The following is a 24390-nucleotide window of genomic DNA, read 5'->3' as shown; positions in this document are numbered from 1 at the left end:
ACTAAGGTAACTAGCTTTAAGTCCCAGAACTTTATCCCAGGCGACAAAGTAAGTCCCATAATAAAGAAGCATGTATGCACAACATGAGCGCAACCAATTGAATAAGCCACAACGGAACAAAAACCAAGTTTGTCTCGACGACTTCACCTTAATACAGGAGCTAGAGCATAGCGGTAAAAATATGCGCTACTAACAATATGCACATCAACGATTCCAGAAGGTCGTTCGTAGAAATATGCAGGCGGACTTTCGTCCAATAGACTATCGCAAATAAGCCATAATCAAATCATAATTCACTGAAGGGAGTGGTCAATATCTACGGAGACTGAATGATTGAAGGCAACTATTGAGCAAATCTATAGCCTGAAGAAATACGATCGCAGTTCAGGGTCGATCTTTTTCTTTGATAGCCAAGTTGAAGACTGAATACCCAACAGCAGCATGTCCTGCAAATAAGGATCTAGTTCGTGAAATCCTGCATTCGCGCAAAAAAAAGACAAATGAAATGATTAAGATTCAATTCTATTCCTTTCCAAAGTCACCGATTATTGTGACTGAGAAGCGCTAGTTAAGATAAAGTTTTGCTAAGTAGCCTATTGTCTTCTTGTCTTTCAGACGAACACTGTTTCCGTCGACGCCCCGCTTAACGTAACAGGAGTATGCTAATGGGATGATAAACAAACTGCACGCCGCATAACACAATAACCAAATTCCCAGCACAACTCCCCAACTCGCTGCGCTAACTCTCCGTCAGGCTTTGGCCGGTGCAATCACAATCTTGACGGGTTTGGCGGCCGGTGCAATCACAATCTTGACGGGTTTGGCGGCCACTTCACAACAGCGGCGCGTCAGCCGCTGCAGCCGCCGACCGACAGCTCATTTGTGACGCTAACGATCCGTGTCGCAGTGATAACAAACGCCAGCTTACGGCCTCCCCATACACGCTGGCTGGGCGGGCCACGCTCGCTTATCGGTGGACTCTGCTCAGTTTGCACCGAGAGACCCGCGGCGGTGAATGGAATCTGACGATTGCTCTCCTGTCAACCATCAGTCCCATTGACAAACTTTCATTCGTGAAAAGCTCTTTGATTTCGATGTGCATATGCAATTCGTTTGAGATAAATACTAGTGGGTGCCTACCTACATGCCAACTTTCAGCGCAATCGGCCAAGTAGTTACCGAGATATTGCAACAATTGCAAAACTGACATCTCTTCGTTTTGCACGTGGCACGTGCATAAGGGGTCACCCACATGCATCGGGAATAGTCCAATACGTGGTAGAAGGAATGAAGCTACCCTACAAAAATTACCGCATGTAAATCGGTCAAGTGGTTGCTGAGATATAAGCCTCGCAAAAGCGTCCGCACGGCCGGCCGGCCGGCCGGCCGCTCATACTCAGAAATTTCCGTTAAAGGAAATAGTTCACTTTTTAACATGGGTTTTGAACTGGAATAGCAGTTCCGTAGCTTGGGCTGAGACGAGCATAAATCAGGAGCTTTTACAGCCCAACGATCACCCTAGGCAAAGATATTCTATTTCTCGTCCCGAAAAAGGTGTCTTGCGTTGAGGATGTGTGCCTTGCATATATTTCCATCCAGTATGAAAAGAGCATGGGTCCCGAAAATTCTTCAGAAACTAGAGAAATTATCTACGAGAACTCTAGAGAAATTCTCGTACTGATCAATTAGGACATTCAGGGGAACATTATCAGATCGAGCAGATCGCCCAAATGCCGGTGGCTGCGATAATTTCTCTGTTTCTGAAGAATTTTCGGGACCCATGCTCTTTTCATACTGGATCGCGTGTGCCTTACAGAAACTGAAAAGTTCTTCCTATATCAAAATATAGGAAAAAAATCTTTTGTTATAAAAAGGTTTTATTTTCTTTGCTGATTATTTTGAACATAAAAAATCATAAATCGTTGCAAAAAAAAAAATAATTTCGTGAAAGTGAACTATTTCCTTTAATCTAAGGAAAGACTCCGCTCGCTTCGCTCGCTCCGTAATCAAGGATATTCTGCGCCAAAAGGGCGACAGCAGACGAAAGATGCACATCAATCGCCATCAAACATTTCAATTCCATTGCATCATTTGTGTTGTATTGGACCTCCGCCTTTACTATGATGGATGAAAACTAAGCGAATGAAATATCTTTCAATCCTTTTACTCAAAATACCCTGATTCAGCCATCACTTTATAGCAATTTCCATAAACACACAAAAACAGAATTTTTGACTATTAACTGTTTGAAATTCGGCCAATTCACAATTTCCCTTTTCGGCTAGCTCCTCATACCCGGACTTCCCTCCGTCCGAGCCGGCCGGGGTCGCGGAGAGCGCCGATCGACGCTTCTGAGGCGCCGCGGTCGTCTATCCCCGAATGGATGGGACGCAGCGCTCACCCAAAGCCGGCGCTGGCGGCTCGTCGCGACCCGGACCGACCGGCAAAGTCCTGTCTTATCTGCATGGCTGGCAGCCGCGGCCGGGCTCCGGACGGGGAGCTGCGGGGACTTGCGGGCGACGGGTGGTCGAGCGGACGGACGGATGGACAGATAGGCAGACGGACGAATAGACGAATATGCGGACTGGCTGATGAATAACTGTGCATATCAAGCAAAAGTCACCGTGCGTTCAATTGTAGTCATGCGTTTGATAGTGCTATGCATAATAATAGCTGAAGTTATGTAAGTCAGACAATATCCCAACAACGAATCATGGAATCCATAGCGCCTTTCGCATCGATAATACCATTGATAAGAATGACGTGTGATGTGTATGTGCCCACGTGATAGCTATCGAAAGAAAATAAAACAAAGCCATCTGAAAGCTGTGACGCAACGCAATCCTCAGCGCCAGAGCCTCATCAAATCTTCAACCACCACCAGAAATTCAACCCTTATCGCGTCCATGCGGCCAGCCGGCCAACACGACGGTGCCTCAGACCGCCGCCCCGGGCACTCAGTCTGCGCCCCGGACACTCGCTCGACCGCGTTCACCCATCTGGAGCCCACCTACGGCTCGGAGCGCCAGGTGGCCCGGCCGGCGGATTGATCAGTCTCAGAGCGCTGATTGATCTGTCTCAGAGTGCTGATGGATCTGTCTCTCGAGGCGCTCTGCTTCTACGAACGGAGCACAGCGGACAGCCGGCGTCTGACGGATCCGACACGATAACCGTCATGATCGAGGCAACGCACCGCCACTCACTGACTGCCGTTGGCCGTTCGCTGTCCGTCGTCCGTAGCCACAGGCAATCGCAAACAGCCGACAACGCCCACCGTTCATCGCCTACATACAGGCTACAGCACACAGCCCATGCCCCATGTCCCATCGCTTGCCACCCACCGCCCACCGCCCACAGCTTACACTGTCGACTACTGACCGGCCGTCCGCCGCCCGCAATCCACTATCTTTCATCCGGCGCCTGCACCGCACGCCTGCCTGTCCACGGGCCACCCTACGCCCACTGCCCAACGCTCAGCCGACGGTCGTCTAAAGCCCATCATCATCCACCCTACACAGCCCAGTCCACCGACCACCCACCGTCCTGCCGTCCAACCGTTCGCCGTCCCATGTCCCATCGTCGACCTCCCACCGATCTCAACGTCCACCGTTCACCGCCTGCTGTCCCCTGCCCACTCAGCACCACCCACTGTGCACCATCCGTCCACCGCCCGCCCTACATAGCCCACAGCCAACCACCTGACCGCCCGACCGCCCATCGCCGCTAGCCCGCACGGTCGCCCGACCGTCCGCCCGTCCGCCCGTCCGCCCGTCCCGCTGTCCGCCGTCCACCGTCCCCCAGTTCCGAGCGTCGGCTGGCAGCTAGCCGTCGAGGATCTGCCGTTTCTCTAATGAGCCGGATTAGGTCGAGATGGTCCGACACTAATTCTCAGCCGACTATCGAGCTGCGACGAGCCGGCAGACTGTCGAGCCCGACGGAATGGACAGTGGCGGGGGAGGGGGAGGGGGAGTGGGGATGAGGGGTGGGCTCATGCCAGGGCTGAGCTGGGGCTGGCACTGGGACTGGGCTGGGGATGGGAATGGGGCTGGGCTGGGACAGAGGATGGACTGGGGTGAGGCTGGGGCTGAGCTGGGGCTGAGATGAGCTGGAGCGGGGCTTGGGCTATAGGAATGGATGAGGCCGGGGCTGGGCAAGACTGGAGCTAGGGCTGGGGCCAGGGCTTGGGCTGAGCTAGGGTTGGGGATGAGGTAGGGATGGGCAAGGCATGGAGCTGGGGCTGGGGATGAATTTGATACTGAGACTGAGGAAACCATAGCAACAGCAAAACACAAGGGTGAATGCACATTGCACAATCAGGAACAACGCACACCTTGGAAGCATGGATTATCCTAAATCTGACTGTTGCAAATGTTGCACGGAACTGTTGCAAATGAAGCTTACTGCCTGTCATTTTTGGGATAATAAGTAAAAGTAAGTACCTAGATAATATCAATGGGAAGTCGATAGCGTGCCCTGTGGTCGGTGGATTAGTGTTCTAAGCGACAACAATGACTCGGATTTTCCTATCAATTAGACGTGACGAAGGTTCATCATCGTCATGACATTTTCATGGTGAAATAGTGACGATTTTTTAAAAGTCCACCTTGAATGGCGACTTTTCTGTTTCTACGCAAGGCAATTTCTATGCCAAAAACATCATGAAACTCATTGAACTGTAAATAAAAACCCATTCATATTTCTAATATAGCAGAGAGGCGAGAGCCTACACCAATAAATCCTTTAAAAACTGTAAATACGTCGCGATCGCCTAGCGCGTCGGGACCGCCCCCGCGCGCGCCGTAATCGTCGCTGCTCAGGTGGCGTGCCTGTAGAGCGATGTGGCGACGTGAGGCAGAAATATCGCCCGGGGGCGATAGATGAGGGCGATCAGCAGCCGCCCGGCGCCGCACGCCACAGAGAGGACGCGTGGGCGGCGGCGGCGGGCAGTGGTGGGCGCCGTTCGGATAAATCGAGCAGCAACCGACACGCTCAGAGGCCGCAGAGGAAGCCGCGAACTCCGTGCTCAGAAAACTTCCGAATTGGAGGAATGAGTTAGCATGCAGAGATAACGCACGAATAGCTTAAACTTCGGAACTGTATACGCTCAAGTCCGCCCGGGTCGGTCAGCCTGATAACTCCGAGCCCCGACCTGGCGCGCCTCCTGACCACGAGTCATTGGAGGTAGTTGTGGCCGCCGGGACAGCCCAGCGCCGGGGACATGGCCTCTAGCAGTACCGCTTGGGTTCCATCGTGTCCACCGGTGTCGGCCGTTCTGCCGGCGGCCGGCCATAGCCACCAGCCACCGCCCTCCATCGCCAGCTATCGTCCACTATAGACGGCCATTGGCGGCCAGTCCGCCAGCCGCTGTGCCATTACTTTAGACAGGCTCTGCTCTGTTCAACTTCTCCACCAGGGGTTCCCGACAAAATCATCCTCCAGTCATCCAGCCATGGTTTTTATCCGAGCGAACCGCGAACATTTTTCACATCTCAAGTGACTTATATTTTTTATTATTTGACATCTCAGTTTAATGAAAATAATAGACCTTTTCATGAAGATGAAAAGCGAAACTCGTTGCTCCAAGAAAAAGTGATGAATTGTTTTCTGCTACATCATGTTCACTTACTCAATGTTTTTAACGGTGATCTTGCCCTGGAGGTTGTTAGAGAGCGCGTGCTGATGAACGTGAAGAGCCGCCAGCTGGAGAGCCACGTCGTACTTCAGTTCCGGCGCAAACCGCTCCTGTACCACGTCCGTGCAACACTGCAGGGCGAGAGGTCGAGGTCAGAAAAGGTCAGGCCAAATCGAGATGACACAGATCACAGTGAGCACTTAGTACCTAAATAAAATGTCTGGTGCTGCACTGCAGTATGTTATATGGGATGGCCGATGACGGTAACTCTGCTGTTCAGTTCATATTTAACAGAGATCGCCGCAATTTTGTGCAAATAAACTGATGTAAGTGCTGCTAAAACAATGCACTAGAATTGAAACAAATATGATCGAATTCGCATCACATCGGGTCTATTTCGCTCGATGTTGTGTGACCTAAGTTCCAGTACCTGCAAACGATGTAAACAAATATCCCAACTCCCCATATGTGAGACAAACGCAACAGCCGATACTTTTGTGACCTTCCATTGCAGTTCGAGTCAGACCATACGCAGTAAAGACCCCGGGTAAGGCACGACCTGGCTGGACAGTTGAGATAAAGAAATCGCCTGAGCCCGAAATAAAACTGAAATGAGAATGAAATCCCTATGGGATGAACGACCAATTCTCGGAAGTAAAGTCACAAGTTGAAGGCGAACTTGACCTTCAGACAGCTAGCTGCAGCCTTAGTCACAGTAGTTTGGGGGAGAGGGCAGTGGGCATCTTTGTTGGCAGCTGGAATTTCTTTAATAAAATATATAAAAAACTTTATGGAGCAAAGCATACACAGTTTCAAGTAATGATGAGTACCAATATATTTAATAAGCTTTCCTTTTTCTGAGTAGTTTTCTTCATCTTAGAAGCATAATATTATCATAGAAGGCGTAAATTATTGTGCCTTATAATTTGTTTTGTTGATGAAAAAATGTCAAACATTTCCAGGAATCAAACTATTTCCGTTCCTAAGACTGTCATCTCCGAAAAACTAAGCGGGATAAAATAAATTGCAATTTGCATGATCATCTCATTACGAGGCACAGTGATAGCAGTGCAGAAAAATGATAATAAAACAAAAATAGGTCTACTGGGCTAGCTAGCCACAACTGAAATATATTTAAGTCCTATGTGACATGCTATAAATCCTCCAAAGACAATCAGCAGTCGTAAAGTCATTCGGCATTGGCAAGGCGGCCAGAACTGGAATCGCACTTCAAACGACCCTTTGAAAATCGTAAATTGAGACGAACTCATTGTTCTTAAAACGGGGCGCAGTGTAGGCACAGCTTTGATGTGCCCATTGCTTTGTCTTTTGCAATCAAGCGTACCAGCGCAGCGCAAAAAGAAACGAACAGTTCAACATGGCAGGTCGGACACATTGTTCCAGAGAGCTGTTGGATCAACACTCTCTTTCATCTCGTCAGGATGTTGTGTCGGTGAGCAAACACAGCTTGTGTTTAATCTCATCGAGGGTCAGCTGATGCGACCAGTCCGCGCGGTCCGACCGAGTATCAGGTCATTGCAGCGATGAAGGCAGAAGGCAGTGACGTTGGGTGCAATAACATTTTAAAATAACTTTAAAAATCTCGTTATTGTGGTCATCAGATCCCTAGAAACACTAACGCCCACAACGGCTCAACATAAGCACAGTAAACGGCCACATGCAACCCACACAGGCCATCCCACTAGCCATCTGAGCAGTATCAACACAGTGAGGCGATAAGACGTTCCCAGCGAGGAGCCGCCGGGGGCGAACACAGCGGGCGCCAAGTCCCCGCCGCTAACGGCATGTGACGGATGACGTCACACGTTTGGTCGGAAGTCGAGGAAATTCCAGAGAATCCGCGGAATTATTGATCATGAGCCATTGGTCAGTCCGGACGGGACGGTCTAGACCAGAGGTTTTTGAGTTGACGATGAGGTGGCCGACTTTCGATCTATTCACCGGGATGCTTAATTCTATAGTCCGTTTTTCTTAAGTTTGCCCCTCACTGTAAACGTCTTTTTGAACACAGCACGAGAATTGCTAGCTGAATTACTGAGAAAACTGGTTAGCGCACATTGTATTGTAGATATGAATAATATTTTCAAAAATAAGATTTGAACATCGACGATTTAACGTAATGTTAAGCGCCGTGCAATTTATTTATTAGTTCAGACATAATTCCTGAGAAGTCGTCTATCCCTGTGGGGCTGTAGGTATTGGCAGATACGATTTACGAGTCTGTGAAATAGTAAATAAATTTGATGAAATTGATCGTCTGTGAAATCTGGTTAAATCAGTGTGCGCCAACTAGTTTTCTCAGTAATTCAGCTAGCAATTCTCGTGCTATGTTCAAAAAGACGTTTACAGTGAGGGGCAAACTTAAAAAAAACGAACTATAGGCAGAAATGGAAAATACCGCCTTAAAAGAACTTTCCAATTTCTTACAACAGCTAATGTATAACAGATCTCCATCCACTCACCTGAACGTAAAGGTACTCGAAGGCCACCGGGTCCTTCCTGAGCAGCTCGTAAGCATCCCGGGGCACGAAGGTCACCCGAAACAGACAGCGGAGGTGGCGGGCACCGGGCCGGGCGGCGATCTGTCGACGAAACAACCAACACACACGTCAGCGAGAGGGGAACTAGTGGCATTCGTGTAGCATACAACCGGTGAATATGTACAGCTAGTCTGAGAAGTGGTTCGGGTTAGCTGTTCAGAGCAGCCAAGGCGAACAATCTCAGATCTACTAACCAACCACATCTCGAGTCGGACAAATACCGACAAACGGCCGCCGAGTTATGTTTGCGGCGGGATAGAATCAGTTCGCCGGCCCAAAGCGGCGCTCTGGCGCACACAACGGTCAAATAAACGCCCCCGGCTCGGCCGGCACACAATCACAACATCCCTTCGGTAGCGCAGAATCGAATGCAGCGTGGCCTCTCAAAGAATAACAGCAACACGGCCCGACCATTTCGCCGCCAACGAGGCGTGCCAACTGGGCCTGGCCGGGCGCCGGCGTAAAAACGGCCGCAAATGTGGGACGGACAACTTGTCAGCATCACAATACGGACGTGAAAAACACCCCGAGCTGAAGAAAGTCGGAAACCGGAGAGACTTCGACGGGTCGGGTTACAGTCGCTCCACTAGCCCAGGTTACAGCTATGTTCGAGCGACCCAGATAGTGGTGAGTGCCATTTGCTGACGTTTCTACTCTGAGACCCTCACTTTTGTCATGCCATGAATTGACACGGATTGTTGGCTGGTGTTTCTTCGGCAACGCCTACTTTTGATAAAATAATGTATTTTAACTTTTGACTGCATGTAAGATTAACGTCTAGTAAAAAAAAAATCAAACAGAGAAATATTCTTTCTTACTCTCACTTGCAACATGGCTTAAGTCGCATGAGTTTTCAGTTTCGGGTTACCGATTTGAGCGATTAATCAGACATGCAGATGAAAATCGGCAACAATCATTTCTGACCCACACGTCTTTCAATCCATTTCAGCTGCACTAACTGGTACGCCAAGGCCTACAGCAACACTTTGTTCCTGTTTCCACGCTGCCTGCCCCCTGAGCTGCTTTATTGGCCCCGAATCCATAATCTGAATGTTTGGCCTGAATTGGCTGGCAGACTCGTTCGCTCGTTTTGGCACGGAAACGATGGTTCGCGCCGCCGATTCAGCCTGTTTTCCTTAGGCACAGCCATCAAAGAAAACAGACCGGCCGGCAGCAATCACTCAGCCTTTAGAGGCCGGCGGACGGGCGCTGGCGCGTGCTCTCAGGTAGCCGAGCGTAGACGGACTCGTGGCGAGCAACAGTTTAATTCGCCCACCGGCGCCGGCCCCGCCACCAGGGCCGCCTTTGAAAGGCCTTTCAATGGCGCGCCCACCGCGGCCCAATACAATTCGGTCCCAATCCGGCCCCGAGCGGATCAGACAGAGCGCTTCCCTGCAGCCCGGCGGTGGGTGAGGGACGTGGGACGTAAATAGAGGATAGGAGGAGACGGGAGGTGGGGCACTCTGCACCTTGCGCGGTATAATTGACAGCTCTGTGTTCAATGATCGAGCCGAAGATGCAAGTGTGATGATTTACCGCTGTGTCACGTTCATATGGTAAGTGGCTGATTCGAGTAACAACTGGTGACAGGCCTATCAGTAAAGAGTAAGCGATTAGAACAAATGCGCTGAGTGACGTCGTTCAACTGCTGATGGCCGGGGGGTGAAAGATGATATATGGTAGATGACAGATAAGAACATACAGATGATAGCACAAGACAGAATGTCGACGGCTGTTGTCCGAACGGGTTGAGTTAGTTAGTTAGGGGTAGCATAATGGGCGGCCGCTTCAAGGGAGGATGTGACAAGGGAAGCTGAGTGAGCGACTGAATACCTTTGAAGGTACGCTACTTAAGATAAGCGATAAAATAATTCCAAGTTGAATTAATACCGCACTTGGATCATCCCTGACCCCACCGGCGTCACCTACGCTGGTGCCCAAAGGGCACTCACCTGCCCCTCTATTACCACCATGGTACCCACCTAAGCGAATCACCAACATCAAGCGCTAGCTACACGCCTGCAGTACCCATTCTGCAACCAGCGTCTGTCGAAGGCCCCAATTCGGTACTTACCCTGGCGAGGGTCTCCTTGTTGTTCAGCAGCGTCAGCCGGCTGCGGTACTTCTACTTAGCCTAGCTGCAGTTCGGTACTTAGCCCGGCTGCAGTTCGGTACTTACCCTGGCGAGGGTCTCCTTGTTGTCCAGCAGCGTGAGCCGGCTGCGTCGCACGCTGTTGACGTGCTCAGCCACGATGCTGAAGTGCTCCACGCAGCTGATGCCTAGCTTGGCCTGCAGTGACTCCAGCACGTCCTCGACGGTGGTGGACGAGTCGTACTTGAACGACTTGGTCTGGCCGTTCTCCAGGAACACTTTGAGCACGTTCGGCATGAACGGGATGCACGACTCGTCCGAGGAGAAGGGCGACAGCTGACAAAGGCACGACAGAGATAGGGTCAGAACACTGAGGGAGGTAGTCACAATGGCGAGGAGACAGACAAAAGTCTGCCGAACAACTGACGTTATGTCGGAGTTACGTATACTCACAAATGAATAGCTACTATTACACTTGTACCATAGAAGTCTGTGATTAAATTTAGTCACTTAATGCCTCACTAATTACACATTTTGATAACTGCTTATCCATCTTCGTTCAATACGATGTTGTTACGTTTGATTTTAGCATGGCGCTAATAGTGTATTTCACCGATATTTGCGATCAAGAAACGGTTTTATTAGTGTTTGGGTTGAAAGACAAAGAGATGTCAAATGATCAGTACCGCTGTGATTTACATATATGTCGTATGTGCAGATTGTCGTGCATTTTGAACTGTGCCTTAGTAAAAGCACGTTCGTATGGCTTATCGTAACTAAATGATGGGCACCAATCACCATCATTTCTATAGTTATCATTTTCTCACTCCATTCCAGTGGCTACAAAGTATTATACTGAACAGACCAAGCGGTCGAATTTCAATTCTTGGCTTTATCTTTGAAAGAGGAAAAGGCATATAACTTCAACGAAAAATTGGCTTAACAAATACAAATTAATGTTACGTACAATACACAACTCGTATTTATGGCTTGTCAGCTTGTCAGTTGCCACCTCCAGAGTTTCGTCACTTAGGTTCAGAAGCACGTAATAGTTGGTGGGGCTGAAGCACGTCTTTAGAAATGCAGAATTCAGATGCTAAAAAATAGTGTTAAATTGAAATAAGTGGTGCTCAATGCTTATCGCGTTGCATGCTAAAATACCAGTAAAAATAACTCATTTCAATCAAATGTTAGTTGAAGAATGCACATAAATTAAATTCTGGTAAATCCAGCGTTAAATATAATCAAACACCAAAAACATTCACATATTTCTCAGACGCATATCCGTTATCGTGCCAATAAAAGTGCTCGGTGCGGACTTGCGAATATTTACCGTCGCCATTGGCTTCCTGAAGCAGCCTACGACGCGGCGCTGCAAGAAGTTATAAAAGGAAGCCTATTAGGGACTAGAGCGTAATTGAGCAGAAAAGTTCCCAAGCCACATGTGGAGCTCAAACTTATCGCCAAATTACATGGCTGAGGAGCACAGTCAGCAATTTATTGTAACTGCTTGACAGGAAAAGCCAAGATGTTATTCGTTTAGGTATCGAATAACTGTATAATTGATAAGGCAACAAGGGGAAATAAAGCATTGATTTTACACGCAAATACCATTATAAAATGGAGTGCTACAATAATTATTTTTAGTTTTTTTTTTTAGCCCAAACATCTAATCGACTGCACAAATCAGCTTCAGCCAGAAAAAAGGAACAACAGAACGCCACATTAACGAGCAGAGCCCTTTTCTTTTATCATATTAGAGCCTATTCAATGAAATAATAACATTCAATGAAAAGCCTGTTCATCTGCTGTATGTGGCACTTGAAATAGAAATGCAAATTAAAATCAGCGTTAAATCAAAACGCGCCTAATAAAAAAAATGGGAGAAAGAAATGGCGGATTCTGAACAAGTTTTGAAAAGCATATTCATTGATCAAACTATTTCTATTAGCTAACAAAAAAAAAAAAAAAAACTCTACATCACATACCACCTACTTATAATAAGCATTGAATTAAATATAAATTGATAATCGAGCCCAATACTCCTCAATACCCCTAACTCAACCAATACTTACGTTGGACTGGCCGTTGACGACCACGCCCTCAGCGAACCGCACTCGCGAGGGGTTACTCTTCAGCCGGAGCTTCTTAGCAGCACTGAGCAGCGCCGACTTTCGCGCCGTCTGGGGACAGAGGTCACAGGTCAGGTCAGAAGCTATATGCTGAGGTCACAACAGTTTGAGGCGGGGCACATGTCATGCTCAGCAGTCACAACGGCATGGACTGGGCTGAGGGTCGAGCGATGGGGATTGGATCACACACACAAATTTGGACTGAATCTCAGCCATAGTCATGTGAGATTAGTGAGAAATAACATCTTGCAGTAACAATGATGATGTCTGTCCTCGGCACTACCTGACTTTCTTTTCACTTTCCACCCCCACCCCCTCCTCAGCACTCCTCGCCCCCAGCTCCACCCCCCCCCCCCCTCAGCCTCAGAACATCAAAGTCCCGCCGACAGGCATCTAACAGCTGTCGCGGTTCACCCTCAGTCACACCGCGAGCCCCCGCCCCGCCATCGGAAGCAGGGCCGCCCAAAATAGACCCCCCCCCGCCTCCCCCTGACTCAGTGACGTGAATCACTGCCCGCGCTTAATCACGCGTGCAGCGTTTTTGACGAGCGCCTCGAGAGGTCGTGACCTGATTTCCGGCGTCCTTGAGCCGAGGCCAGATCGGTCATTCAACAACCCGAGTGTCACTAGCGGGAGCTGTGATTGAATGACCAACAACAGCCGGGCTGCTGCGCGTGTGTAAAATATGCCGTGGTCTGATCGGTACCGACATAACATGCCAGTTCGGCAGTCGAGCGCAGACTGCGGGACACTCGTCAGTGCCAGATGTGCCAGAGATGACGCACGTTTCCGGATCGGGACGCACGCTCATTTTTTGGAGGACGTGCGTCAAAACTGACCTCTCAATGATTAATGCATTTGAAGCAGGTACCACCTTGGTGAAAGATGGTCTGGGTGGTGATTACGAGGATGTTAAATCATCGGGCAGTTAAGGACACAAAAAAGCACGCAAGTTAACCACTAACTTATACAATCTCTCACACAAGCATCTTAAGCCCAACAGCCTCATCTCATTTATCCCATTTGTGGGGTGACCGCCGGGCGCCGACTCACATTGTCCAGCGGCGGCTGACAGACGACCAGTGTCACCTGCTGTTGACACGACCTGACCCGCTGGATGACCTGGTCCCGCGGCGACATCTTCACATCCTCGCCGTTGATCTGCCAAATCTGGTCACCCGGCTGCAGCTTGTCGACGCTGGGGCCGCCATCCGTCACAAACCTGTCAACATAACCGGACAGTCTGTCACCCGTCTGACACATGACTGTCACATAGCTCTCAGGACAGTCTCATTCGGGAAACATAGGGAGGTATGTCAACAGCAGCAACATTATTGCGGACAGCATCTACGGTTCAACTCTCCGAAGGACAGATAGCCGGTCGCCGCTCGCCACTCGCCACAATTCATTCGCCCATGACCCCGTCTCATTTCACACAACGGTGTGAAAACCATAATGATAATTGAATGATACCAGAATGGTTATTGTGGTTACCGTGGTCTGTGAACAGCGACCAAATGGTTATCAAATCACGCATTTGTAAATGAAAAAGGCACCGAACCCATAAGTAACAAACTCAGCAGAAAACCTCCTCTTCTAAACTTCGATAAAAATACAAAAACACGGAAATAGTCATAGGCATTATTTGAATACAGTTTCCGATTAGTATGGGATGCAATCATGAATGAATCATCGCAGTCCCGACTAAATAAAGCAGAAAGCACCTACGTGTAACACAGCCTGCGAAGGTAAAAAGAACCCATCGTCTTCCCGGCTTCTCTTTCGCAATTGACTCTCCGCAGCCGCCCACCACTACGCTCTCACTGCCTCAGAAGCACAAATGGCGACTGTTCTAAATGGGTGGGTGTGGAACATAAACATCACAAACAGCGTCCAAGTTGTGCAGTGACAGCAGGTGCTGCCGGCTCCGCCCATGGGCTAAATGTCCGGATGTGCGCTAAAATTCACCACCCGAGGCCCGCTCCAGCTTGTCATGAAGTGCACTTCTTGGCAAGACTTGGCGACATAATGGCTGAATAACTGTCCAGGTTTTCAGCTTGCATACTAATGTCTCTGTCTCTCCGGGCTGCTTTCAGCGAATGACAGTCAAAACTAAAAAGAAGGGTTCTTATTGTACATGGACAATACAAATGTATACTCAGAAACTTTATAAAAGTGAAATAGAATTGTAGTAATAACTCAATAACTTAATGAATAATTTAAAAGTCAATAGTATTGAGTAGCGAAGTTGAAGAATGTAATAACGGTTTACGCCTTACCTCAGATCACCGTTCGCCGAAATAAAAAGAAATCTCTCTCTGTCCCTCTCCGTGCCGCTCTGCCGGCGTTTTTCCGAGGACAGTCGATCGGCTGCCCTTGAAGGCCGCCCGCCATCCCAGAGATGAAACGTTGTAACCGCAGCGCTGCCACGCCGGCCGCCGCTTCAAATTCGCCGCGTCAAGCGTGGTCTGGTCGACAAGCGGAGTCTGACTCAGCGCTCCCCGTTCGACGGCTGAGCTGCTCAACTCGACGAGAGGGAGAGCTTCCCACCCCCGCGCCGACCCCACCGCCGTCACTACCACCGCACCGCCGCCCCACCACCCATCAGCAGACGAGACGGGCCGAAATTGTCTTTTGATTATGACCGGATTTGACTAGGAAACTGGAGACGGAAGCTACGCGATATGGGACATTAGGCGTTATTACAAACTGAAACTGAGTGAAATGAAGCCTCGGAGGATACTACTAAAACACAAACACATATGCAGGAAATATCAGAGTCCGATTTAGTGCATGGAAGCTTCCACCTACTCCACCGCTCTACGGTTCAGCCTCCCTCAATCGGCCTTGGAAGGTCGGTCGGTCGGTCGGGAAGGGGATGGGTTGGGCCGTTTTTAATCACAGCCGACGTATAACCGGCTGCCGGGGCCGAGATACGACACTGCCCCGGCCGCGGCGCTCCTCACAGGAGAAATAACTGGACGATTCGTTACCGGCCCGTCAGCGGCTTGTGATTGTTTGCCCACTCGTGCGGTGTCTGCTCCGAGAGCTCGGCTGGCCGCCGTGGCCGCCGTGGCCGCCGCGCCGTAGCCGTCGTGTTAGAGCACGGCCGGGCGACGAGCACGACGGGGTATGGAAAACTTCGGTGGACTTGAAATAAGGAATGGTCGCTTGCCGCGAGTTCTGAATAGTTGTCGACATTTGACCACACGTGACAAGCACGCAAGTGTCCAGTTAAAGAGCGTGTTTATGCCTCATGAGTTGCAAAGTAGCTAGTCAAAATCGTTGCCAACGTCCATGAGGTATTTTCAAGAACAGGCATATGTGCCCATGTATATGCAGAGCCAGGAACCAGCAAATAAACTGCTTGGATAGCTTCCGTAATCGCGAGAAATATCGGGAAGGCAATAGACTCCACAACTCAGGTGCGACGGACTTCAACCAACAAACCACGACACCCAACTCTACCCAGAAACTACCAGCTGAAACGAAACTAAACCAGCTAGCCCTGGCCTACCAGCTGACACCAAACTGCCACCTAACACGCTGGCAGAAATAAGCGCGTCGCAGCGGCCAATGTCCGAGGTGCGATCAGGAGCTTTGGTTGGACCAACGGACGGCTTAAGATCGGGCAGGATAGAACATCCGATTACCTTTATATGGCTCTGGTCGCGCAAAGTGGCGCAGTTGGCTCCGCTGCGCCATCGTCACATCTGCGCCAAGATGGGCACCGGGTGGTACCCCGTGAACGGAAGGTTCGTAACTAGTCACGTCACGCTTAGCAGCTCAACCAAACAGCCGTAACCCGAAGAGTTACATATTTAGCTGGCGCTAAAAATAGCAGAATGCGGCTCACAGACTTCGGCAGTGGTTTACGGGCCACGCCAGTGTGTTTGAGGGTGGCTGCCGCAGCAGGAGTTTCTTGTCCAATGACGTGGCTCAGTGAGGAGAGGTAAATTCATGTGTAAATGGCAGTAAGGCTGTGCATCCGTTTTCAAAGTTTAAACCCAGCTCCCGAGAGATATAGATAGAGATATAGAAACTATTGGGGGAATGTGTACGCATGCAAGTCATTATTAAAGATTCCCAACAGGTTATGCTAGAACACAACGATGATTTCAATAGAAAACTTCGACTACGATTACTTTATATCGCTCGCCTTTTTTAAGCTTTCTTCTCTTACCTCGGTATCGATCAAAAAAAAAAATATTTCGGATATAGGTACTATTGATCGCTAATTTTCACTTTCATGCGGACTGTAGGGGAAGTTGGGGGAACGCCGAAGACTTTTTTTCTGACGCCCGTAGCACGCAAGGTAGACAACATACGCTATTCTTGTTGGCGTCATTCGAGAGGCCAGTCTTTTGCCTTTCAAACATACCAGGCGCATTTGATGAATTCGCATACCGTTAAGCGCACAAACTAAAAATATCAAAGAAGTAACTTTTTCGGCGTTGCCCCGGACTGCGGGGAAAGCCGAAAATGGGAGAAATGATCTACGGGGAATGCCGACATTGATGTTTTGCCATTTTATCTCAAACTTTATCCAGAATTCATCAAAGCTGACACACGTTTCAAGAGCTTGAGGACGCGGTGCACACTGGAAGTTATAATTGTGTGATATAATAAGAAAATGCCAGGTAAATCATTCCTTATAGGTAACAGGCCGTTGTGTCGGTTGAAAGTGTAATTTGTGTGACTAAAAATACGCGTTGCTATTCTACAGCAGTAAAGTCCACGTAGCGTGCTTTTAACACGTGCGTAATCGCACGTTTTCGGCATTACCCCAGCCAGCCATACTTTCATTTGCAGGCCCATAACTTTTCAACGTGCTGTATAAATTTCAAATAGGCAGCACACTTATGCAAAGACATGCTAAAGATTACTTGACCGAATTGGCCAGACAAACGGTAGCATAATGAGTAAAAAATGCAGCTTCAAAGGCGCATGTAGTACAAGGGAAACGTACCTTGAAAACGCTCTTGGCGCCCTCACAGTCGAAGTATTCCGAATGACGACTCGTAACAAACATGCGATAATTGTAGTCACTTAAGCTTCAGAGCATCACTGACAGGTGGCATCCATGTTTTACGGTTTTCGAAATATCTCGAATTTCGGCTTTGCCCCAACTCCGGCATTGCCCCAACTTCCCCTATCAATCGAACTAAAATAATTCCGTATCTCACTAAAATAATTCCGTATCTCATGCACACTGCATATTCACTGCGGAGTGCGGAGGGACGCGAAACGAAGAAACGGAGGGACTAGAAGGTCAAACGAATAGTTATAGGTCCTCGAAGAGAATCGTACACTGCAGTTGAGAATCCAAATAACACTTCAACCTTTTGTCAGAATCGAACAAAAGACAATGAGCCGTGATCCGACGGATTCAGGCAGACTAGTCTATGGAGACGAGTGTCTTGTTACCGTCTTTCGGTCTTAAGATCTGCGGCTTCTGCCTAAGCAGGGGCTCACTCATCACGCATTCTTTTCTGAAGGAGGAGCCTTTCCGTTGTGGAGCAGAGTCTTCGATATGAGCCGCGCTTCAGCGCTGCTCGGTGGCACAAATCCAGGCCCCTAATCCGGTGCCGTCCTATCAATAATGCACAGTTCAGCCGCCCACAGTCGATGGCTGCCCGGAAGTGAAGCGTGGGGTTAGGGGGGGGGGGGGTGTTGACACGCGCTGGAACAGGGTGCCAGAGTCATTGAGGTCGTGCTTTGAAAACGAAAATGCACCTACCGGAACAGCGTGAGAAGCGAAACAGCGAAGACTTAAATTATCCTTGAATGACATAATATAACAGTACATTCCACGCAGCTAAGGATGTTAAATAAAAGTGTTCAAACTCAAAGTTCCTATCTATACTCCACAAAGTCGAGCAGAAAGGGACTCGATCTCTCGTTCTAAATTTCGGCCATAAATCCTCCAGCTAGGAAGCGCGGCTGGTCGCCGGCCACCTCACCTCAGAGACCGCATTACTCTCAATCGCAGAATCAACAGTGCCGAACAAACAATTAGCCGCCGGGCGGGCCGAGTCATTCCAAGGCAAACACCGAACGCTGCCAGGCCGCAGTCACCTAACGACAGCTCGTCATATGGCAGCACGCCGGGGCGGATTTGGCAGCGCCCGGAACGGCCCAGTCGCGGAAAAGTGCGTTTACAGGGCGGATGATGAACAGCCTACGAGCCCAAGGCCCTTTCTCGGAATAACACCACCAACTCCAAACAGTAGCCTGGGAGCTAAACAACGCAGCTTTAGACTTCCAGTAAACGCGTAAATTAGTGTTCAGGAGGTAAAGCCAATCTCAGAGGGTGAGGTGAAGACATTGATCAAGCTGTAAGTTCCCGAATACGCTTGCCGAAAAAATAGGATGTAATTTCGCAGCCCGCAGGTCAACGACCCAACAGCGGCACAGTTTGGTGCGCCGTAAGCTCATCCTGCCGAGTGTTTGAAATCGTTTAAGGGTAAATTTGGCGTCGAAACGAGCGTTCGTTGGTCCATCAAACCAGCATCGCACAACGAGCGACATCCAACTCAAACAACTCATACATTCTGTTAAATTTGACTGCCAAAAGTCCCTGAACAGCTACATGTCACCAGAGATAATAAATGAGATGGGCTGCAGCGCTCAATTATCCCATAAGTTATAACATGGAAGATGTCCTCTCCAACACAAACCACTAGAAAAGCAAACGCATGATAAAATCCTACACAGTGGACACAATCAGAAAAGAGAATCGTTCGGCCACACACGCTATGTAGTTGACAGTGATTCCTAATTGATGTCCGCGGATACAACCTTACTTCTGTCGCTTCAATCTTTCAATGTCTAGTTAATCGAAAAAATGGCATAGAAGATCAACAATTTGACGTGTTTATCCCAAGGTCCTTTTTGACTGGGGCCCCAGCGAATGAGAGACCTATCAAGCCTACAAACATCCCGCAGGAATCTTACGATCAATGTTTCAGACGGGCACAAGAACGATCAGTCCTCTAGGTTCGTTTATTAATGGCACTTGCCCAAGTACCGCACACGCTGCAGCCGGACCAATCTGCGAATGACCAGGGTGACTGATGCATTAAATATGGAAAGTGACGCGCTCCATCTGTTAGATGGTCAAACGAAATTAGTTAGAGATGAAGCGCACTGAGGGACAGTCAGCTCGGCCACTAGTTGCTGAGACAGACGAATATTCCCAGACATCAGTCAATGTCCCCAACTGAAAGGTTCGGTCACGGCCAACTCGTACTACCGATATCACCAAAGGTGTTGGTGCTGGTGTCGCTGTCTCTTTCTGTGTCAGTGAGTGTAAGTGGTGTAAGCATGGTATAAGTATTGATGCACATGTCAGTGCCAGTGCCGGTTATCGCGTGCATTCCATGACGGCTGACCCACTCATTAGGCCCGTGATTAGGGCGTTAATTTCGTGCTTCATTGTTGTAAATAATACAATGATAGCTTTAGTTCGTTTTGCTGACTGCATGACCACACGGATGCAATAGAATTAATTGGTGTATCGTTAGTCGTAACGCTTAGAGAGGCATCGAGGCGGGTTTGTGCTGATGAAAGACTGCAAATATCATAAGTGACTGAGGAAAGTAGAAGAGGAAATACAAAGAGACCGCTGGTTTTCACCGTCAGTTTCTTGATGAAACAAACGGTGAAATACAAATATGCTCAAAGTCATCAACGCATTAGCGTGCGACCACAAAACACACACGCACACAAGCACAACAAACATGAAACTTGATTCATCCACCAAAAGCCCCACGGCCTAAGCCAGCTACCCGAGCTCGCGTCCATCTGAGCCGAGGTGGTCGACTGGCGGAGCGCCGCGCCTGTTTACCCGGGGTCGACCGGAGCCGTCTCCGGCCACTGTGCCGCTGTAAAGGCGTCCCACGCGGTCCCCGGCACCGCTCCGCCGCTACCCACTGCACGGTTTATGGTGGCAACAGTAACAATAAACCACCCCCAGACGGGGTGAGGCCCCGCGAGGACGACAGATTTCAGGCCGAATGACTGACAACCGAAAATGGTGTACGTTTTACGTACTCATTTGAGTTTACTGGTGACCGTAATTTTGTTTGCCTCGGGGTTTATCAGACTTTCACTAGCGCAAAGGAACATCTTATGTAACGTAAAGCAACTGAAAGGAAGTTAGTCCGGGTATCTGATTAAAGTGCTGCAAGGATACCTTCCATACACAAACTAAATATGGCAGCTGTCTACAGAGGTGAAAGACCGATGATAAATGAAATAAACACACGTCACAGACAGACGCAGACCAGGCAACGATGAACTCTCTAACTAGCCCAGCCTGTCACTTTGTCCTCCCTCTATTCAAACAAAACTCGCTTGGCAGAACGGTGCGCATGGCGCGTCATCAAGCTATTGCATCTAAATTCACGCTCACCGGCGTTTGGTAGAAAAAAGCTTTGATGACGGTGGTGACGAAGTGTTAAAATAATGCAATCTATTGTTGATATTGTACGCCGAAGGGATAACTGGCGTTCCAGCGCTTGATTTACATGGAATACCAATCGCGGCACCATTTCGACGATGTACTGGGCGTCTGACACGACCATCCCGCACTTTCCCTCTCATTGCATGAGTGAATACACCACCGCCGTGAAAGTGCGGACATCGACCGACGGGAAACGCACCAACGACCCCGCGCGGCATCACACCGGGTGAACACAGCCATAAGCCCCGACCACAACCCTCACTGATCGGCTCATCTTCACTCCAAACTCGCAACGGATCCTCAAGATAACGGATCCTCCGCAACAGATCTTTCGCAATAGATCCTCCGCAACGGATCCACTCCCTGCTCTGAACCTTCACGATTTCTTCCTCACCGAACGCTGGCTAGGACACCAATCATCTCTATATCAAAACATTGGATAGATCTGCCACTTGCAGCCACCTTCCACCCGTTTTCGCTCTCTATCGTTCCAGCCAGGCTGCCCTGAACCGTTCTCGTTCTCCCAAAGAGCGTTCGCAGCCCATTCCTCCGCCGTTCGACCACCGTTCGCCCGTCGTCCGTCCGTCTCTGCCATCACCACCCTGTTTACACACTCGCTGTCGGTCCGACAGATGTTGAACTAGCTCCGCCGCGGCGATACCGGCGCGGCCGCGTCGTTCGTGACGCGGCGGCGGCGGCTGCGGCGCAGACAGATGTCCGGCGGTTATCGGCGCCGCAATTTCGGCCGCCTGAAAAAGCGCGCCGCCGACGAAAAACGCGCCTCGTGCCGCCGCCGGGATGGCTCCGACAGGGGCGGAACGGGACGGCGTCAGGATTGCTCCACCGCAGCCGCCCAGACGATGGCAATTGCATTACTGCGATCGTGACCCTGGACGGGCAACTTTTTCGCCACGCGGACATCGCGCACTCTCATAGAACTGATACTCATATACTGTTGATAAAATCGGGTACGGTAAATCGAAGTTAGGAAAATTATGAATTGGGGTCAGAAGGGCGTGAGCTAACATATGTACTGTAGTATAGCGCATTTATTATGAGACATATCAAACATGTAAGTACCTACTACAGTCTGAGAACAATGGCCGCTGGAGCACTGAATTCTCTCCCGGTTGAAGATCGATCCATGATAAGCTTGGCTTCTCATTTCGTATGAACCTAGTCAGTTCCCTGGACGTCAGGCGCTCTAAATTTGGAGCACGGTCAGTCTTCACCGGAACCTGATCACGCCCACCTGCTGCTCGCCTGTCCGAGCCCAGTGGCTCAGCCCGTTACCGACTGGCCCGGGCGCTCACCACATCTGGTGGCCCGCTTCCGCTCCGCTCCGCGAGACGCGCCGTTCCGCGAGCCACGCCGTTCCGCGAGCGACTACGGCACGTCAGCGATACGGTAATTCATACCGGAAACCGAGCCAATATTGCAGCACTCGGAATCGATGGTATAGTGACCCGCGGGTGGGCTTAGTACGGAATCACTGCCTGCCGAAGTTTCCGTGTAGGTTGGTTGGTTGGTTGGTTGTGGTGAAAACCAGGTCAGCGTTCCCGTTTGCATTTTTTTCGCCACATAATCATAGAGTGCGGGCTGTGTATTGGTGGTATCTTCTTTGAGGCAAGTGTGGATTTTCCTTATTTCATTTCCTGCAGTGCTGTGCTCTATGTGTACTGGACAGGCCCGCTTTCTGCGTACTTTAGCTTCAGATGCTTGAGCATCTGTATGCTACAAAGCTGACTGCGTGATAAATGTAATGAGCAAACGAACAGCTTGAAATACGACGGATCAAAAAGTTTTATCAAACGAAGCAGACGTACTGGAGTCTCACAAGCTGCGCAAAAGGAAGCTATCTCACTGCTCAATGCCAGCAACTTTGCTTCAAACTTAACTACGTAGAGCTCAACTTGCAACTACCCATCCAGCGCAAAAAGCTTCAGCAAGTACGAACTAACTGCTGCGCTCATTGTGTCAGTCACGACCTACCAAACGCGCCACACGATCCGGCGGCACCGAAAACTTTTCAGTTTTCAGTTGTGTTTTTCTTCGCGGCGTTCTGCGGCCGTCGATTTCAGTCTGTTTGCTGGCACATTTCCTGTTACCACCGCAGTCCTCCGACCAACTGGCCGGCGAGGTGTAGCCGGAACCGCCTTCAGGGCGCACAGAACCAAGGCCCCCGAGATTAAAGACCGATTCACACTAACCAATTAAAGCCAATATCAGCAGCTCACACTGATTCGCTACCCTAAATTCAGGACAAATTCCAGCAGTATGTGTTCCTCAACTTCCTCAGGACTATGTCTCTGGGGACACGACAGAAATCAGTCCCGCAGCGGGTCTAATCCCGCCCCGCTGCCACAGAAGACCGTCACGCTTTGTGTCGCCTCTTTAGGCCGCCGGCTTCCGCCTAATATCCGCCGTGCATCATCAGCGTCCCGGCCGTCAGCTATTGTCCATCAGCGCTGGCCGGGATTTGACACAAACAAGCTGGGAAGGGCAGCTGGGGGAGGGGGAGGGAAGCGGGTCGTCAGATGCTCAGCGGGAGGCGACGGAAGGGGAGGGGAGGGTGACACGGGGCCAGACATGAGGGCGGCCGCGGAGGGGAGGGGGTGCGAGGGAGGGGTGTCGGCACGAGCCGCACGTCTCAGAAAACACGTGGCCGGAAACCTATGTCACGTTGAGGAATGCCGGGCCGTTTCAAAGCTTGCCCAATGGCAACAGCTGGCGTAGACCGAGGAACACTGAGGAGGTAAATGGAGAGGCATGAAAAGAAGAAACGGAAAAGAAATAAAACCCACAGAGCTACACAAGAGGCATATCCGAACAAGCTAATAATGTGCAACATCTGAGGAAGTAGGTATACCATAATCAAATAACACCACTGACACAGCGTCATTGCATGATCAGTGCACCATACAAAAACCAAAGAAGCCTACTATAAACGGAGAGAGGATCGGAACCCGGCGGGCAGAGGAGGGTAAATGAGGAGGCGGAGCTGGCTGCAGAGATGAGCCGACAAAAAGCGCTGTGTCTGCCGTTGCTGGTCGGCCTGACAGGCTATTACAGCCTGCCGCCGACAGACGCGAGCCGCCGCGACTCGCAGCCGAGAATGCGCCAACAAGCCCAGCTAGTCACGTTAAAATGGCTGTCACGGCTACTATGGAGAGACGCGTCTAATGTCGGTTATTAATTAGAAAACCTCAAAGTTCCCACGGAGCGACAGCGGCGTTGCCGAAAGTTAAAAAAAGATGAGACTGACCGCGAATAAGCTTTGCGCGTGAAAACGTACAGGTCTCGCGGGTTTTAGCGGTAGGTTTTGCACCTAGAAAATTTAGTGTACATACTTCAGGCTATATCTTCGACGTCTTAAGCTTTTAAGTGTTGAAGATGCGATCGACTTGTTGGGTAACAAGCCGGCCATGATCGTGTAAAATTGCTTCATCGTAGATCGATTAGTTTCTGAGATATAACCGGAAATGTAAAAGTGCAAAACCTACCGC

General features: G+C 49.7%; 1 protein-coding gene across 1 annotated transcript in view; it reads right to left on the bottom strand.

The window, feature by feature from the left end:
• LOC122381275 overlaps nt 1–24390 on the bottom strand; it is a 78032-nt gene that overhangs the window by 22473 nt on the left and 31169 nt on the right. Inside the window, exons 4-9 of the mRNA XM_043365265.1 lie at nt 13471–13639; nt 12361–12468; nt 11619–11657; nt 10373–10621; nt 8116–8235; nt 5627–5763 (exon numbers count right to left, since the gene is read on the bottom strand). Of these exons, the coding sequence (XP_043221200.1) occupies nt 5627–5763; nt 8116–8235; nt 10373–10621; nt 11619–11657; nt 12361–12468; nt 13471–13639 (822 nt within the window). The remainder of the gene's footprint in view (nt 1–5626; nt 5764–8115; nt 8236–10372; nt 10622–11618; nt 11658–12360; nt 12469–13470; nt 13640–24390) is intronic.

The sequence above is a fragment of the Amphibalanus amphitrite genome, unplaced genomic scaffold (genome assembly GCF_019059575.1).
Source record: "Amphibalanus amphitrite isolate SeventyFive unplaced genomic scaffold, NRLGWU_Aamphi_draft 000117F_arrow, whole genome shotgun sequence".
In the NCBI taxonomy this organism is placed as follows: Eukaryota; Metazoa; Arthropoda; class Thecostraca; order Balanomorpha; family Balanidae; genus Amphibalanus; species Amphibalanus amphitrite.
Note: the sequence above shows the minus strand (reverse complement) of the source record. Positions and strands in the feature narration are given on the sequence as shown.